The 16086-nt window shown below is 56.9% G+C and overlaps 4 protein-coding genes across 4 annotated transcripts; 3 read left to right on the top strand and 1 right to left on the bottom strand.

The window, feature by feature from the left end:
• The first annotated feature begins 3913 nt into the window (after positions 1-3913).
• B0H64DRAFT_225010 (uncharacterized protein) lies at positions 3914-4998 on the top strand. The gene is made up of 2 exons (XM_062799631.1): positions 3914-4460; positions 4547-4998. The coding sequence occupies exons 1-2, from the start codon at positions 4239-4241 to the stop codon at positions 4877-4879; spliced, it is 555 nt and encodes a 184-aa protein (XP_062655761.1). The 5' UTR covers positions 3914-4238; the 3' UTR covers positions 4880-4998.
• Positions 4999-5634: 636 nt separating this feature from the next.
• On the top strand, positions 5635-7633 carry B0H64DRAFT_224931 (uncharacterized protein). The gene is made up of 3 exons (XM_062799629.1): positions 5635-5949; positions 6007-7244; positions 7335-7633. The coding sequence occupies exons 1-3, from the start codon at positions 5758-5760 to the stop codon at positions 7480-7482; spliced, it is 1578 nt and encodes a 525-aa protein (XP_062655760.1). The 5' UTR covers positions 5635-5757; the 3' UTR covers positions 7483-7633.
• Positions 7634-8062: 429 nt separating this feature from the next.
• On the bottom strand, positions 8063-10703 carry B0H64DRAFT_365022 (major facilitator superfamily domain-containing protein). The gene is made up of 3 exons (XM_062801861.1): positions 10222-10703; positions 9482-10149; positions 8063-9421 (listed from the first exon to the last, which is right to left on the bottom strand). The coding sequence occupies exons 1-3, from the start codon at positions 10590-10592 to the stop codon at positions 8352-8354; spliced, it is 2109 nt and encodes a 702-aa protein (XP_062655759.1). The 5' UTR covers positions 10593-10703; the 3' UTR covers positions 8063-8351.
• Positions 10704-12420: 1717 nt separating this feature from the next.
• B0H64DRAFT_224891 (fungal-specific transcription factor domain-containing protein) lies at positions 12421-15462 on the top strand. The gene is made up of 4 exons (XM_062799627.1): positions 12421-12988; positions 13075-13102; positions 13299-13772; positions 13823-15462. The coding sequence occupies exons 1-4, from the start codon at positions 12558-12560 to the stop codon at positions 15269-15271; spliced, it is 2382 nt and encodes a 793-aa protein (XP_062655758.1). The 5' UTR covers positions 12421-12557; the 3' UTR covers positions 15272-15462.
• Positions 15463-16086: the final 624 nt, after the last annotated feature.

The following is a 16086-nucleotide window of genomic DNA, read 5'->3' as shown; positions in this document are numbered from 1 at the left end:
ACTCAATCGCAACTTGCTGGGAGCCGATGATGAAAGTGACCAAAATCAGTGGCGTAGGGGCCTGGCGCCTCCCGAATAAAAGCTTGCGACGGAAGATGCCTGGCTTGCAGATTGGCCAGCTCAGGAGAAAAAAGAAACCTGGAGTTACGCGGTACCTGGTCTGGAGAAAATCAGCAAAAGGAACAGGAAGCAATGCGAAGCGAACTCCTCGCGGGAAAATGGACGGAATGCGGTACGCTAATAGCCCGGCGCGCATTGGACTGAAAAGGGCCTGGACAACCGAGCGGGGGGGAGATGGATGGAAGGCCGGGGTACGGCGCGGTGGACGGCGGTGGGGAGGGGGTGTGTGCCAAGCAAGCTGCACGCAAGCTGGTGGACCAAGCGCTCGGGTGGAGCTCAACTGAACTGCGATGGGGCAGGGCCGGGCGGACCAGGCAGGGAGGGCGAGGGATAAAAAAAAACTTGTCGGTTCCTGCCTCGCCAGCCAACCTGTCAAGGGACGGAAGGGTCCTTCCAAGTTCCGAGTCAGTCTGTCAGGCAGTTGCAGGCACTGGCAGGCAACAACCTCCCAAGCTCGAACCGGTAACTCGGCCGGGCCCGACCTAGCATTCGCGTTGCCACCCCCATCGCTTCGAGGCTTGGAGACTTGCTGCAGGGCTCTCCGGTACTGCGCGTCGAGTCGCTCTCGGCAGCCCGTGTCCAGATTCGGCTGTCAACCCAGAGCTCCACGGACATCTGCGCACAGTCCAGGTCGACTCCGCGATGGGCCGCCCCGAGCCTCCAATCCCGGGGTAATTTTGTGTTTCGAAACTCGGATCCGGATTGGAACGGCTGCGTGCCTGGGGAAAAATCGAAATGTGGCACCAATGGCACCGCAAGGGGGGCGTTGAAGGAAGGAGAATGCAATGCATACCTGTTGGCGGAGACGCACTCGGGGACTGTTGCGGTCTTGGAGCCCCTCCTACTTAATGTTCATGAGCTTCGGGGAGGGAGACGGCGAGGGGGGTTGCGCGCGGGATGGTGGGCTAGGCGCACAGGTCAAGATTGGGCTTGCCCGAGGATGGAATACCTTCACGCGACCTGGCGGCTGCGGAGTCCCTGTCGTTGACGTTCTGTCCGACCTTGGCTCCCGTGGGTCAGAGACGGTGTCGTGGGAGAGCGGGAGTGAGAGATGAGCAGCGGGAGTGTGGGGGTCTTATTATTCCCTGCAAGTGACAGTGAGAATGGTGACGGCCACAGGACGCCGTGTTGGCGTGGCCCAATTGAGGCAAGGTCAAAACCAGGGGCGGGGGTGCTCCAACCCATGCGGTTTTGAGCTCATGTGTCTGTCGTCCGTTGCCTGTCTGTACCTGCTCCTGCCACCTGTGGTTGCGCTTCGCTACTGCAGAAGAGGTGCATTAAGGGGCGTCCCCGTGTTGGTCAATATCAACCGAGCTTCTAACGTTACATGTCGGATCGATTCTCCATCGAATTCCCCTCAAGAAGAGATCTGGTATCTTGCGGCCGGCTACCCGGCTCCGGGGAGCGGGGTTCCAACTGGCAAGGAGAGGAGCGAGCAGGGTCCTTGCAACCGTTCCCGCAGGCGTCAGATGCTCCATCGTTTGAGCATCCCGGAAGCTGTCGATGGGCCCAGACGCCCGCACATCGAAGGGAACTGCCGAGGCGCATTGGCGATCGCCGAGTTTCTCCTTCGCGCAACTGAGAGCACCGCATAAGCTCTCTTCAACGACCTCCACCGATCTCTCTATTCTTGCGCGGTGGGAAAGGTTCCTTGATGGTCCCCACTATTTTCGCATCTTGGCCAGATCTCGGATGCGGCGCGGCTTCGTTGGAACCCGCCTCCAGACACGCCTGGGGCGTTGACTCGTGGGAGCCGGATAATGGGCAACATCCAACACAAGCAAGAGTCTTCTTGCTTGGTAGAGCATGTTGGCAGCGACACAACCCGTTCTACGAAGACCGGTGTCCCTCTTGCCGCGATCAACTTCTCATTTCCGGCCCACCGTTTTTGCGTCTCATGATGCTGCAGAGAGAACGGCTTTCCCCCTTTTTCCTTTTCTCGTGGTAAGCTGACCCCGCTTCTCCGCCCCCTCGTGCCCTCCTCCTCCCTCGGGGCGGCGGAGTCTGGAGTTGGTGCACAAGCACGAGGATCTTGAGAATAAACCGGGGGAAACAGCGGTGGTTACTGGAAGCTGGCGTGGCCGCTTTGCTGCGGACTCACTACTGTTTGTGGCGTTTGTGGTGCCCTGGCATTCGTGTTGAAGTAGCCTCGATCGTCGAGCGCGGCGTGGGATTTGTTCCTTTGGCTGGTGCGTGGCATGGGATCCCTGCATGTGAATCGGTTCGTTGAAGAAGGTGTGGGGTTGGAGAAGTTCCGTGTAATTGGTCGGCTGTGTCGAAGCTGGCTTGTCCTCCCCGCTTTTCCTTCGCCATCGTTATTAAAGCCAAAACCTCATCAAACGTTCGGTAGTCTTGCTGCCCAATCGGCTGGCCCGATGATCGAAATTCAGCTTGTGATCGAAGCTTTATCACCCTTTTTTGCAGTCGCGTTTTCTCGGAACCTGCCTAAGGACAAAAACCGTCTCTCCCGGACCGGATTAACTGGTTTCGCAACCCAGAGACCGAACTTCCAACACGGCTAGCCCGGGTGCCCAGCAACTTGACCGAGACCCCCTGGGCCGAACATGTAACTATGTATGTACGAAGTACACTCCCTCATAATCCTAGTTTCGATCGATCAACAAGGACGATGGATGGGCAGGCAGATGCGACGCCCTGGCGGCACCAATCAACACGAGACTGATCCGCCGTCCTCCACACCGAATGCTCACAGAACCACCCCTGCGTAACCCCCAACCTTGACACCAGCGTGAAGATTCAGACAAAATTGGCATTGCCACTGGATTCGCGGGCGTTGTCAGACGAACCCGAGGACCTGGCAAACGCCCTGGCTGACACTGGTCCGGGAAAGATCTTCGGGTCTGTCTTACCAGGCCTCATTCCCGAATCCCGAATTCGCTCAGCATCTCGTGGTAGGCCAAGACATCAGCTCCTGTCGTTGAAGCAAGGCCGCCGATGTGGGGTTGGCGTGGGAGATCGACGCGGAGCTTTTGCACTGCCGTTGGGCGTGGGGTGTCGGCGAGGGTCTCGTCCTCCAGCCTCACAAGCGGACGAAGCCTTCTGAAGAGCTGGAGTGCCAACCACCGACCTCACCTGACCGGGGCCCAGGGTTCAGTGTGCAGCCACCGGTGTCCTTCGTGGCGGTCTGCCATCTGCACGTCGACCAAAACGTGAGCTCCTCTGCGTCTGAACCGGGGAGGTGGGTGCCCTCCATGACAGAAAAGGGCTCACTCCAGCGTCTGAGGTGGTGCCACACAAGGAACGAGCCGTCCTGGGAAAAGCATGAACTGCAAAGGCTGCAGCATGCTCGTCGTTGTTTTCTTTCCTCTATTCGTAATCGGCCTTTGTCTTTGCTGTCCATCAGTCTCAACTCAACGAGTGGCGGTCAGAAATCTCCAGACAAGCTCAATTGAACAGGAGCTCCGACACTGTCCTTCATCACTTCAGAGGAGGCGAAAAACTCCGTGGTATGGAACGGAAGACCGACAATTCCGGATGAACCCACATCCCCTCCCCCACACATCCTCAATACCCTCTGCGTTGCTTTCTCGGTTCACTTACCAAACAGCCCAGTTGAGAAAAAAAAATGAAAAAGGAAAATCCAAAAATGGCAAAACGAGGACATGAAGCGCTTTCCTCCCTTCAAAGCACAAGGCAACAAAATCACGAATGACGAGACGACGATGTTACCGACCCGAGAAATGCCAGCTTAATTGGCGTCGAGCGGCATGGCGCAAGCTTCCATCCACAGCAGGGGACGGGACCCCGGACCCAACGAGCCGGTTCTTGTGGCACGAGACGCCGACAGCCGCGCCTCAGCCACACCACACCATCCACCAACCAGGGCTCAAAAAGTACCCTGTGTCGTCAGAGCCTGGGGAAGCCCGCGCTTGTTGCCCTGTGCCTTGCAACGCAGGGCTGCAATCTCTTTCCGTCTCCAGCCAGAGACCCCTCTCACGCAATGCCCACTCCTCCCACAGCACCTTGCCGCCGTAGATTTCCGAGTCCTGTTCCGTAGGATGTAACCAAATCGAGTTACGACCAGTAAACACCACTAGAACTCCCCTCGACGCATCATTCGGCACAAACAGTCCCTTCTTTTCCTAGCCTTTTTCGCGATGCCCCCCTCAAAAGCCGCCCGGGGCGGTCAGGACGATTCCAAGATCGACACTCCGACCGCCAAAGAAAAGAATGGAAGCGGCGGCGGATCCAAGATGCGGCGGGTTGCCAGCAGTGCGGGTTCCAACCTGCGCGAGGTGACAAACGCCAGCTCTACGGCAACTGCTGTCGCTGCTGCCCCCGACGCGGCAGCCAACGCACAAGAGGCCAGCCCTCCAGGTGTAGGTGGTCCCTCCACTTTCAGTCCCTGGTTTTGTTCCTCTTCATTTGAGTGCACTCTCTAATGCATTTTTGTTGCCTTCTATAGCTACAATGGCCCGCTTTCGAGAGAGAAGTCCTCCACGCCTACCGCCGAGCATACCGTCTCAAGACGCCAACCACTTTCGTCAGCGACCACCACGAATGGGTACTGACCCAACCGGGGAGCATTGGGCTCTACTCGCCGACGATCGCACAACGCAAAGAACTCCGAAGACAAAACAAGGACCAGTTGACCAATGTAGTGCGGAAGCACTTCAACGGCCTGGGCGTGCAAGAGAACGACATCATCGTCGAATTTCTCCATAAAGTGCGGAGCCAAGGGGTGACGAAAAGCAAACCACAACGACGCGAATACATACATCCAGTCGCAGAGCGATGAATCTACTTGACCTAGACCAGGACCCACACAAAGGACGGAGGGAAACAGCACTCTTTTGGTCCCACGCATTGCAGCCACAACAGCGAGCGCGCCTTGCAGCATGGATATCGGAATCATGATTAGGAATATACCCGTGCATAGTTGTATGTACACAGTACGTCAAACCATCGCCTAAATAAGGTGGTGGAGTTGACAGCGTTTTTTTCTTCTTTGGAATTGACTACCATTCTCGCAACACATGTCTGGAACTTTTATGTGTGTTTCTCAATCAAAATCTGGTGAGACACTGCGAGAGCTCAATCATCCGCGAAAAGCCGAGCGCACGCGAACTCTGCAATTAACGACGAGTTCGCGCGTTGCCAAGAGGTGGGACCCGCAGAGCGTGAGGGAGTGTGGCTTTAACGATCAGGTACCGGCTCAGTACACTGGCCTCCCTCGGCTGGAGGGGGATGGGCCAAAAGAAAATGAGAATAAGGAAGTATGTGTAACTATTAGTACTGTCTTTCTCTCAAAAGCAGGAAGTTGCAGAAAAAAGGAAGGTCGAGAACATGGTATGTATGGACTTCGGTTGGTTTTGGAGGTGGTAACCTCGCTAAAGTGGTACCTCAGCGCGAGTTATCCACAAACGCGCCCCACAGAGGGTGGTGGTGGTTTCTCGAACAGCGGTGGATGTGCCTCAGGCTGCCAAGCCCGGCATCTCTCCGATCTTTAACGATACGTGATTGGGCCCAGAAAAAGTTGTTGCGAGGAGTTGATGAGGAAGCAGAGACAACTTCGAGATCAACAACACAAATTTTACACTGCGAGGTGCAACAGCGACTTATCCCGGAGGTTGTCGCGGGTATGCCAATTGCAGAAATTCGCATAAGTAGAACGAGATGAGCGCGAGTATTCTTCCCAAAGCGGCCCTTCCGGCGCGGCACCTCTCACCATCGCAAATATGCCGTCACCAAAGGCTCAAGGGATGCGCCAGCCGGTCGGCCCCTGCCGTCGCCTACTCGGTCGTATCCAGGGCTTCCGGTCGCCCATCTCCGAAGCCACGGAGCCAGCCGCCCATCTCCCGACCCAGGGTTGGTCTCCAAATACCACTTCCGACCTTTCCAACAGCCGCTCACACTGAACAACAGGTCTATTTCCACACTACCCGCCGGTTACTCGCCACTCCGCGGGATCCGTATGGCGCCCTAGGCGTCGGCAAGAACGCGTCACCGTCCGACATCAAGAAGGCCTACTATGGCCTAGCGAAGAAATACCACCCGGACACGAACAAGGATGCAACTGCCAAAGACAAGTTCGCCGAGATCCAGTCCGCCTACGAAATCTTGTCCGACCCTAAGAAGAAAGAACAATTCGACCAGTTTGGTGCTGCGGGGTTCGACCCGAGTGGTGGCGGCCCCAGCCCTGGCGCCGGCCATCCGTTCGGAGGCGGCCACCCCTTCAGCGGGTTCAGCGGCGCGGGCGGCTTCGGCGCTAACGTCAATTTTGACGACATATTCTCCGCGTTCACCGGCGGTGCCGGGTTTGGCGGTGCGGGCTTTGGCGGGCGTGGCGGTCGTGGTGGCTTCCAGACGGAGATCCTGGAGGGCGAAGATGTGGAGGTGCAGGTCACAGTGTCCTTCATGGAGGCGGCCAAGGGAACAAGCAAGAACATAACAACTTTACCGCTAGTGACGTGTAAGACGTGCAGCGGCAGCGGGTTGAAGCAGAACGCCAAGCGGTCCCAGTGCGGGTCTTGCAACGGGACAGGCACCCGGGTGCACTTCGTTTCGGGCGGCTTTCAGATGGCCAGCTCTTGCTCGACCTGCAACGGTACCGGCTCGTCGGTCCCGCGGGGTTCCGAGTGCCGCTCGTGCCAGGGCGACGGCGTAGTCCGCGAGCGCAAAACCATCACGGTCGACATCCCCGGCGGCATCGAGGACGGCATGCGGCTGCGCGTGAGCGGGGCGGGCGACGCGCCCCCCACGGGCCGGGCGGGCGAGAACGTCCGCGCCACCAACGGCGACATGTACGTCTTTGTCAAGGTGGCGCGCGACCCGCAGTTCAGCCGGCAGGGCTCCGACATCCTCTACACGGCGACCATCCCGCTGCCCACCGCCATCCTCGGTGGTGAGGTCACCATCCCGACGCTCGATGGCGACGCCAGGGTCCGTGTCACCACCGGCACTAGCACGGGCGACAAGATGACGCTCGCGGGCAAGGGCATGCCGAAGCTCAACGCCCGGCGCGGCGGGAAGGGCGATCTCAAGGTCGAGTTCCGCGTCGCAATGCCCAAGTACCTCTCAACCAACCAGCGGGCGCTCGTCGAGATGCTAGCAGACGAGATGGGCGACAAGTCTGCGAAGCGGATCATGAACCTACACAAGAAGTGAGTTTTCCCACCCCCCTCGAATACCTTCCCTTACCCGCTCACGCTGCCCCCCCCCACTGCTCCAACCCGTTCTAACCTCCTGTTCAGTTACGACGAAAACGACCCCGAAGCCCACAAGAACGAAGGCTTCCTCAAGTCGCTCTGGCACAACCTCACCAACCACCCAGCCCACCAGCAGCGGCCCGAAGGCAGCGAAGATACCAAGAAGCCCGGCGACGACAAGACCAAAAAATAACTTGGCTCCGGCCCCGGCTGGTTGCGTGAGATGAGAAACAAAAAAGAAGGGATGGGAAAAGATAACGACCAGAGTTATGTAACTTGCCCCCAAGTTACATGTACAACCAATGACAACAACGCGCAACACGCACCACGGCCGATGGCCACGAGGCCAGTCCGTGAAATGAGGTGTTCCTAATTTATACACCAAAAAGACAAGGCTGCTACTACGATTACTACTACTACTAGAGGCGGGGTTGGTTGGTTCATTTTGCATCAGGCGGTGTTTTGAAAGGAGGGCATGTCTTGGGTTAATGTACCTTACTGATGTACCGATGTACTGATTGATGGAGTGCGGCAGGTTACGGCTGGGAGGAGAGGTTGGTATAGGGAGAGAGATGGCTGTCTGTGTATTGTATCTGTAAACATGTAGTAGAACGCCCTGGGAATCGGAATCAAGACCACTCCGCACACCTCAGCTTTGCTATAGAGACTCATTTCTAAACGCTGCGTGAATCATCGATGCTGAGCTGGGAGGCAGTTCGCATTCTTGATCATTGATGGAGAGAGACTCGGGGCGAAGTAGCCAATACTGCGCTGTTTGTTCAAGGGGCGCAAATAAAGTGATGCCACACAACAACTAACATATGTCTCTATATCAAAGTGACCGAGAACGCTTTCGGACTTTCCCTTCCCAATTATGCGCCGATATATTCCTTCAATGACACAATTCCGTCAATGACACACTGCAACGCCGCCAACGCCGAGCCGGATGGAACAAGAAAACCCGCCATGAAAGGCATCAGGTTGATATCCCGAATGCACAATACGCTTGTAAGACTCCCCCGCCACACTTATAATGCCTTGTTTCGAACCATCCGCGAACGTTTACGCAGCATCATGTTTCTGTCTTTCATCCCTCACTCCATGCGCCTTCGCGAATTCAGACCAGTCGCGGAGTGCTATCGCCAGCATATCCTCCTTACTGATATCCGTGCCTGGGTTTCGTCTATGGCTGGAGCTCGGCCTATGGCTCGGAGCCGGCTTCGTCAAAACGCCCTGTTTCCTAGCCTCGGACACGGCCTGGCGTTTGGCGTCTCCCCGCTTGTCATCTCTCCACTTGTCGTCTCTCCGTTTGTCATCCCTCCGACCATCTCGTGATTTTGGCTTGGTCGTGCTGCGTCGTGGCGATCCAGGCTTCTCACGACCCTTGGCGTCCTCAACAAAGAATGGCTTTCCGGGGAGAGGCCAGTTCGGGCCGTCAGAAATACTTGCTCCGGAGGAGGACGGCCCCAGCAAGGCGGGGGGCGTTGGAGGGGGAGGCGGCGCAGGTATATTGGACTTGTTCCTGCCCTTCTTCATGCTTTTCCATTCCATGCCACATGCGCAAAATAAGGCTGCGAATGCCAGACCCATAGACGCCAAGAAGATGGTCCGGCAGGCGTCGCTGTAGGCTTCGACGACCATGTGAACATCTTCCGGCCGGACCAACTTGGACAGTTTTGTCGCGCCCTCGGTCACTATGAGCTTGGGGTTCAATCCCGGGAGCGCGGAAAGTCGTGAAACCAGCATGTTTGTCAGGATAGTTTGCCCTACGGACGTAAAGACGGCCCCGCCAAGTTGCTGGACAAAGAAGTTGATCGCGATGCCTGTGCTAACGTCCTCTTTTGGTAGGACGGTTTGGATGGCAAGGCCGGCCGTCTGCATCCCAAACCCTAGACCAAAACCGGAGAGAAACTGGAAGGCAATCCAGTGTGAACTCGGGCTGTTACGGTGGAGCGTGCTCAGGAGACCCTCGCCAACCGACATGATTGCGGGGGCGACCAGCATCGACGGGACATAGTAGCCCATCCTCTGCGTGATGCCGCCGGATAAAACGCTTGAGACGACTAGGCTCAGTACAAGAGGGAGTGTGTCGATGCCCGATTGCACGGGATCGACTTGCTTGACGGTTTGGACTAGAACCAAGTCAGCACACCAGAGCGTCTCAGCTCCGGTTCTGTGAAGTTAAGACTCACACCAGACTGGTACGTAGTACACCAACATCAACATAGACCCTGCCAGGAAGAAGGTGTAGCCGGTGCCGAATGCAACGCTCCGCTGCATGATGATCTTTGGGGGTATGGAGGCGGTGTCGGGCTTCAAGATCTGAACAGCAATAAACGCCGACGTGCAGGCTGTGGATACAACGAGCAGCAGGATGATGCGCCACTCGCTCCAGGCGTACGTCGAGCCACCCCATTGGAATGCGATGAAGAGGCAGACGACTCCGGGTAGGAAGAAAATCATGCCCAGGGGATCCAACCGTTTGACGTGAACGACGAACGTGGCCGGTTTATGTTCCTCCTTTGGCGGGTTCCAACAAAAGGCCATGAAGATTAGGGTCGCGGCGCCGATCGGGAGGTTGATATAAAAACACCATCGCCAGGTGACTTTGCCTGTGAACCCGCCACCTATCAAGGGTCCCATAACGGAGGCGAGGCCGAAAACCATACCGAACATGGACTGAAAAAGCGGGCGGCGGTGCAACGGGATCATGGGGATCATGATTAGGAGGCAACCGGAGAAGATGCCGGCCGAGCCAAGACCGGCGATGGCACGGCCGGCGATGAAGGCGGTCGAATTGGGAGCCGCTCCACATATCGCGGATCCGATCTCGAAGACGACGACGCTGGAAATAAAAGACCTGCGAGGTGTGGGTAGTGTCAGCAGCAATATTGGTTGCATACACAACGGCGTGCGCGCGGTAGCGACGTACCACTTCATATCGTAGAATTTGTAGATGCGGCCGAAAAGCAGCTGGGCGCAGGCTGTCGTCAACATGTATGCAGAGCCATACCAGCCGATATCCCCCAAGGCCTGGAATTCGTCCGAGATGCGTGGGACTGCCGTGGCAATGATTGTTCGGTCGAGGGCAACGAGAAAGAGCGCGAGGAAGTTACACAGCAGCGTCAGCCAGAAGCGGACGCTCCGCGGTTGGAACAACAGTTCGTCTTCGGTGCCCCCCGGCCGGGGTTGGGAGGATGTGCGTTTTTCGATATTTCCTGCCTCAAGTTGTCTCGCTGTATACGCAATATGGGCCGTTCGGTTGCTACCGACAGGCCTCAGGGATCGAGAGTCGGCAGCCATGAAGGCAAGGTTCGGGGTAACGAAGGTCGCCCGCAGTAGGTGGTGGGTTAGAGGTCTGAAGCGACTGGTGGTAGAGTGAGAGACCGAAACCGAAGAAGGGAGAGAAACGGGGAGCAGAAATTGACAGTGGGTTATGATATTAAATGTGAGTTCGAATAGACGTAGGTAACAGAATAGGATGCGCATACGCCCCCCATGCGATGGCGAAAGGGCGTGATGGCTTTTTTTGGCATGCAGGATGAAAACACAGTGACAGCTGGCGAGCTATAGGAAACAGGGAACATTATGAATCATTTTTGCGAAACCTCCGGCGTCCTGTGTTATAAGGTATGGAAGCTGCGACCTTCGGCACACGATGGCCCCGACCGACTCTCAGCCAAAGATAGCCCGTGGGATCTAACATGGAACCAGGCGCGGGCAATCTATCCGGACTGTGTAAAATTGGGTGCTCCGGGCTCCTGGTCTCAGCGCTGCTTCTTATTTTTGCTCTCATTCCCGCGAATGTGTGTCTCTCTGCGCGAGATATTGGATGGAATTGGGCATCGCCATGTTGCGGTTTCCCCATCTGGGTCCGGCACCCCCCTGCTCAATCGTGTAAGTCGGAATTAACATCCATTACGATACGATACAGAAAACGGGTCGGGCCCCGGGGCTGTCCCTGCCACACTCAGCGGAACCTGGTCCGAGCGCCTTCTCTTTTTGTGTTGAGCCCTCCAATCCCAGTTGACCGCCCTAAACAAGGCACCCTCTGGCCAAAAAAAGCTGAACTCGAAAGGAAAGCAAGAAATCAAGCAAGAAATCAAGCAAAAAGAACAAATGAAAAGATATTGAGAAAATTAAGTCAAATAAAAAGAAAGAGGGTAAAAGAAAAGGAAATGGAGTAAATAGAGTTTCTTTGGGCTTCAGGATGACTTTCGTTATATTCCTCCAGCCGAAGACTCGAAGTTTCCATTGCCGACATCTGCACTTGGAGTTCGGCTTTTTTTGTCCATGAGGTGCAAGGTTAGGTTTGTTTCTCTCCCTCGGTCCCGAGATCTCCCCCGCCTTGGTGAGCTTGGCATCAGCACACAATCGCCGCCGCCGGGCCGTCTGCAGCTGGGAGGGCATGTCCAGACCTTTTGCAAACCCCACTTCAAGGCCAGCCAAACAAGGCATTGTACCGCACTGAGACCGCAAGTTTTCGGGGGGAGAGAGGAGAGGGGGATGGAGAGCGCGCTTGAGTGCCCCGGCGTGCCCGGATGTTCTTGCTGGTTTCTGCTGGGAAGGGTCGACGGCAATGTTTGCATCCAGTGCCAGTCATTGAGAGAACAGCGTGCGCCAAATATTATCGCCCTTTTTTGTTGGTTGCTCGTGACTCCCGTCTTCCTCTTCACCTTCGCCGCCGACGTCTCTTGTGTCGCCTTCTGCTGCCGCGCTACTGCGCCTACTTACTCTTTTCTGCGACTGCTGTCTCCGCGGTCGCGCATTTCCCACCAGATCTGGACGAAGGGGGCCACGCTTCTGAGACCCGCATCCGTCGAATCCTTTATCCCACAGAAACCCGAACGCCACTCGTGGACGGCGAGTCAATCAATTCCGGAACCTCTGGCAGCTGTCACGCGCACACCCGTCTTCGTAGCGTGGTTTGTCGTTCGTTGCGCTGGTGTTGTTGTCGGTGCATTATCGCAGCTCAGGTTTCCCGGGCCTTGTAGCGATCGCCGGGTCTTACCTTGCTTACCCAGCTGGTCTTGCGGTGTTCCAAACAACATTACTGGGTGTGGAGTTGGGACTGAAAGCATCGCTCGGGTCGGGTCATCTCCCGAGTTGAGGAGGGAAAGCGGCAGATCCCACAATCTGCGAGCCCGGTGGGCTGGATCGCTGGATCGCTGGGTCTCTCGGACCCGAGCGGCGTGCTCGCCTATCCGGCAGACGGCCAACCGACACACACGTATACTTAGCCCTACATAACCGTACGCCCCATATATCATGGCCTCCGGACAGCCTCTTCCCGATCCTCCGCCGCCGCCATCGCCCCCGCGGGGCCCCGCGCCCGAACCGGCGGCGATGAAGCTGACACGCGGTCACTCTTGCGTCCTCTGTCAGCAGCGAAAGGTCCGCTGTGATAAACAAAAGCCGTGTGCCAACTGCGTCAAAGCTCATGTCGAGTGTCGCGTGGTCCCGCCGCAGCCACCCCGGCGTAGGAAGAAGAAACCGCATGAGCGGGATCTCATCGATCGCCTCCGGAAATACGAGTCTCTGCTATCTCAGCACGGTGTCAACTTCGAACCCATCGCCCATGAACTCAAGCCTTCGGATCACGGGGACGATGTTGCCGACCTTGAGCATGATCTTATCGGGCTCAAAACCTCCCCATCGAGCTCTGCCGACCATGTCTCGCCGGATCAAGGCCATGACAGGTTAGTTTTCGTCTTTACTGTCGCCACTGTTGCTGCTTCGCCTGCAGGCGCCGCTCCCTTTCATATCAGCTAACCCTTCTCATCAGACAAAAATGGGCTCCCATAGTGCACGATGTAAGTCGCAGTCTCCAACGGCCGGAATACACTTCTCTCGTGCCTAGCTTCTCTTCGTCCCCGTCGTTCCGGTGTGCCCCTACGTTAACGACCACCCTTCTTTCTTCCCTTTCCCTATCACGCTTCTCGTCTTGGGTCACCCCATTGATGGCGATGAAACCCCCTTAACCCATTGCTTTCTCTGACCGGTCTACAGTACCGAGGAGCGGATGATGATTCTTCAGACGAGGATTACGAAGGCCCGACAATACACAATGCCTATGATACCATGTTCGAGAACAGTGATGGTTTCCCCTTCGTGGTTGGCGGCTCGCTCGCCAGTGTGACCAACGTTCACCCCAGCGCCATCCAGATGTTCCAGCTTTGGCAAATATACATCAGCAACGTCAACCCGCTCCTCAAGATCACCCACACACCTACGTTACAGGCGCAAATCATCAGCGCGAGCGCCAATCCGGCCAAGATCCCAAAGCCGCTCGAGGCTCTCATATTTGCCATCTACTTCGCCGCCATCACTTCTCTGAACGAGGACGAGGTCCAGAGCACGTTCGGCGAAGACAAGGTCATTCTCTTGGGAAAATACCACAACGCCACCCAGCAGGCGCTTGTCAACGCGGGCTTCATGCGATCCCCCGATTTGATGGTGCTGCAGGCGTTATTCCTCTACTTGGTAACTCTCTCGCTCCTCGGCTAGCGAGTAGTTCACTAACCCATTCTTAGCTATGCGCTCGCCCGTATGTCGACCCCCGATCCATGTTTTGCCTTCTCGGTATGGCGTTTAGGAATGCCACCCGCCTAGGCCTTCACCGGGATGGGTCTCAGTCCGACATGTCGCCGTTTGAAGCCGAGCAGAGGAGACGGCTATGGTGGCAAATCGTCGTCTTCGACAAGCGCATCGCGGAAATCACCGGATCAACGGTGACGGCTTTGACTTCTTGTGCCGGAGACACGAGACTGCCACTCAACATCAACGACGCAGACCTCAACGTCCACGCCAAGGACCAACCTGGTCCCTACAGCGGGCCTACCGAAATGGTTTTCTGCCTTACCCGGATAGAGCTCACCGTTGCCGCGTCGCCCGATAATGTGCGGCGGGCTATCACGACCCCTGGAGGGCGGCCGCTACACAAGCCGATGGTGCATTTCAGCCCATCCCCTTCGTCACCCGACATCGTGTCACACGTGGCTAACCAGAGCCTACCTGATAACCTTGCGAATTTCTGCGCATATGTGGAGAACTTATACCTCAAGCAGTGTGACCCCAAGATTCCGCTGCACTACTTCACACTTCTCATGACACGGCAAGCGCTGTGCAAACTGCGTATCATCGACTTCCTCTGTCGGACGGCCAACACCGACAACGTGGACCAAAGCGAGCGAGACAGTTACTTTATGGAAGCCCTTCGTATGGTGGAGTACGATAACATCATCCAGAGTTCGGATATGCTCCAGGGCTTCCGGTGGTATACGTACGCTCACTTCCCCTTACCGGCCTACCTTTGTTTAGTCTCGGAGCTGCGGCATAGGACCACAGGCGAACTCTGCGAGCGCGCTTGGAACGTCATGGTCGAGAACCACGACCGGCGCGGACTCTTGCGGCGCCTCAACCGCAACCCCTTGCACATCGCCTTTGGTCGCTACTTTGTCAAGGCCTGGGATGCTCGCGAGGCGGCAGAGCTGCAACTGGGCCGTTCCCTTACCACGCCCAAAGTAATCACATTGCTAAGGGCCACCTTGGCCAAAACCAAACGGCCGGCCCCGATGCCCCCGGCACGTAATGGAACGAATATGGGCATGCCAGGCGGGCAGCAGGTCCCCGTGCAGCCTATGATGCCACCCGGGCCCGGAAACGCCCCAGGAATGGCGCCCGTCGGAGACATGAACATGCCTCCGGCGGGCATGCCGTCCGCGGGGATGTACCCCGGCAAGCCGATGTCCCAAGCCCCGCCGCCACAGCCGATACCTGGTGTCGGCGTGGGCAACCCCATGATGATCGACGAGTCGATGATGTACTCGGGGTACAACGACATGGCGCCCGTGTATGGCAACCCGCCGGAAATACAAGACCCCGAGGCCGGCGGGATGGACTGGGAGTACTTGGTCCAACTCACCTCCCTAAGTGGGTTCAACCCCACGAACGGCTACTACGTCCAGGGCACTGGGGTGTAGGCAGACGAACACATTTGGGCCCTGCTGCGGGTGCACGAAAGGGGGCTGTGCCCTCGCCATTCGGCATTGCGCGCCTCCAGATCGAGCCGGGTCACAGAACTGCGACCAAGATGGATATTGTGATGAATATACGGACGAAAAGGATCCGGCAGCGGATGAGTTGGACTGATGGGCGGCGCTGCGGCTGACTAGGCGAGGTGGACAGGCTCGGCGCGTTGGCTGGTTGGATCCGGCGGTGTTGATCGGTTCCAGGCGATCGGTTTGGCTTTCGGGAGTCAGGCGTTTTGTGGCGTGGGCATATATCGTCTCCCCGGAGCAGTGCGCGAGTTCTCTCTCCTCGAGGCTTTCCCGTTGTCTCCTCTGGGTCTCATCTCTTATATATATGATCGATACCATGTTGTTTCCGTCTTTCCTGGTAGGCTACCGATACCACAGTCACACTTTTCAAATTTCCAACCATAATCATGAGCGGGTGCTTAACCTAAATGAATGGCGCCGTTATTACCGTGCCGAGCCGCGAAGAGACGAGAATGATGTGCCCCCGAGACATTCTTGTCTTCTCAACCCTTTTTCCCCAAGCCACCACCAGTGTTTCTGTCACTTTTTGGCGAGAGCGAGGCGGTGGGATACGAGCCTCGGCACTTCGGGTATGTTTTCTCGGGCCTGTGTGTTCGCCGCCTGCGAGGGAACGGTGGCGCGGGTTACACCGCTTCTTGTCGGCGCCATGGCTGCACGGCAGTGTCTGAGTCCTTGTGTCACTTGTCACTTGGCTGGTGACGGGAGGTCGGCGTTCGGGGGTTTGGAGCGTCCGTCTC

This window comes from Chaetomium fimeti, assembly GCF_033439085.1.
Source record: "Chaetomium fimeti strain CBS 168.71 chromosome Unknown B0H64scaffold_7, whole genome shotgun sequence".
NCBI lineage: Eukaryota > Fungi > Ascomycota > Sordariomycetes > Sordariales > Chaetomiaceae > Chaetomium > Chaetomium fimeti.
Note: the sequence above shows the minus strand (reverse complement) of the source record. Positions and strands in the feature narration are given on the sequence as shown.

Bases quoted from the DNA above. Each gene is read 5' to 3' on its own strand.
- B0H64DRAFT_225010 (XM_062799631.1), top strand. From the start codon at position 4,239: ATGCCCCCCTCAAAAGCCGCCCGGGGCGGTCAGGACGATTCCAAGATC. The intron at 4,461-4,546 runs GTAGGTGGTCCC...TGCCTTCTATAG, and splicing joins AAGAGGCCAGCCCTCCAGGT to CTACAATGGCCCGCTTTCGA.
- B0H64DRAFT_365022 (XM_062801861.1), bottom strand. From the start codon at position 10,592: ATGGCTGCCGACTCTCGATCCCTGAGGCCTGTCGGTAGCAACCGAACG. The intron at 10,150-10,221 runs GTACGTCGCTAC...CACACCTCGCAG, and splicing joins AAATTCTACGATATGAAGTG to GTCTTTTATTTCCAGCGTCG. The intron at 9,422-9,481 runs GTGAGTCTTAAC...ACTTGGTTCTAG, and splicing joins GTACTACGTACCAGTCTGGT to TCCAAACCGTCAAGCAAGTC.
- B0H64DRAFT_224891 (XM_062799627.1), top strand. From the start codon at position 12,558: ATGGCCTCCGGACAGCCTCTTCCCGATCCTCCGCCGCCGCCATCGCCC. The intron at 12,989-13,074 runs GTTAGTTTTCGT...CCTTCTCATCAG, and splicing joins CCGGATCAAGGCCATGACAG to ACAAAAATGGGCTCCCATAG. The intron at 13,103-13,298 runs GTAAGTCGCAGT...ACCGGTCTACAG, and splicing joins GGGCTCCCATAGTGCACGAT to TACCGAGGAGCGGATGATGA.
- B0H64DRAFT_224931 (XM_062799629.1), top strand. From the start codon at position 5,758: ATGAGCGCGAGTATTCTTCCCAAAGCGGCCCTTCCGGCGCGGCACCTC. The intron at 5,950-6,006 runs GTTGGTCTCCAA...ACTGAACAACAG, and splicing joins CGCCCATCTCCCGACCCAGG to GTCTATTTCCACACTACCCG. The intron at 7,245-7,334 runs GTGAGTTTTCCC...CCTCCTGTTCAG, and splicing joins ATCATGAACCTACACAAGAA to TTACGACGAAAACGACCCCG.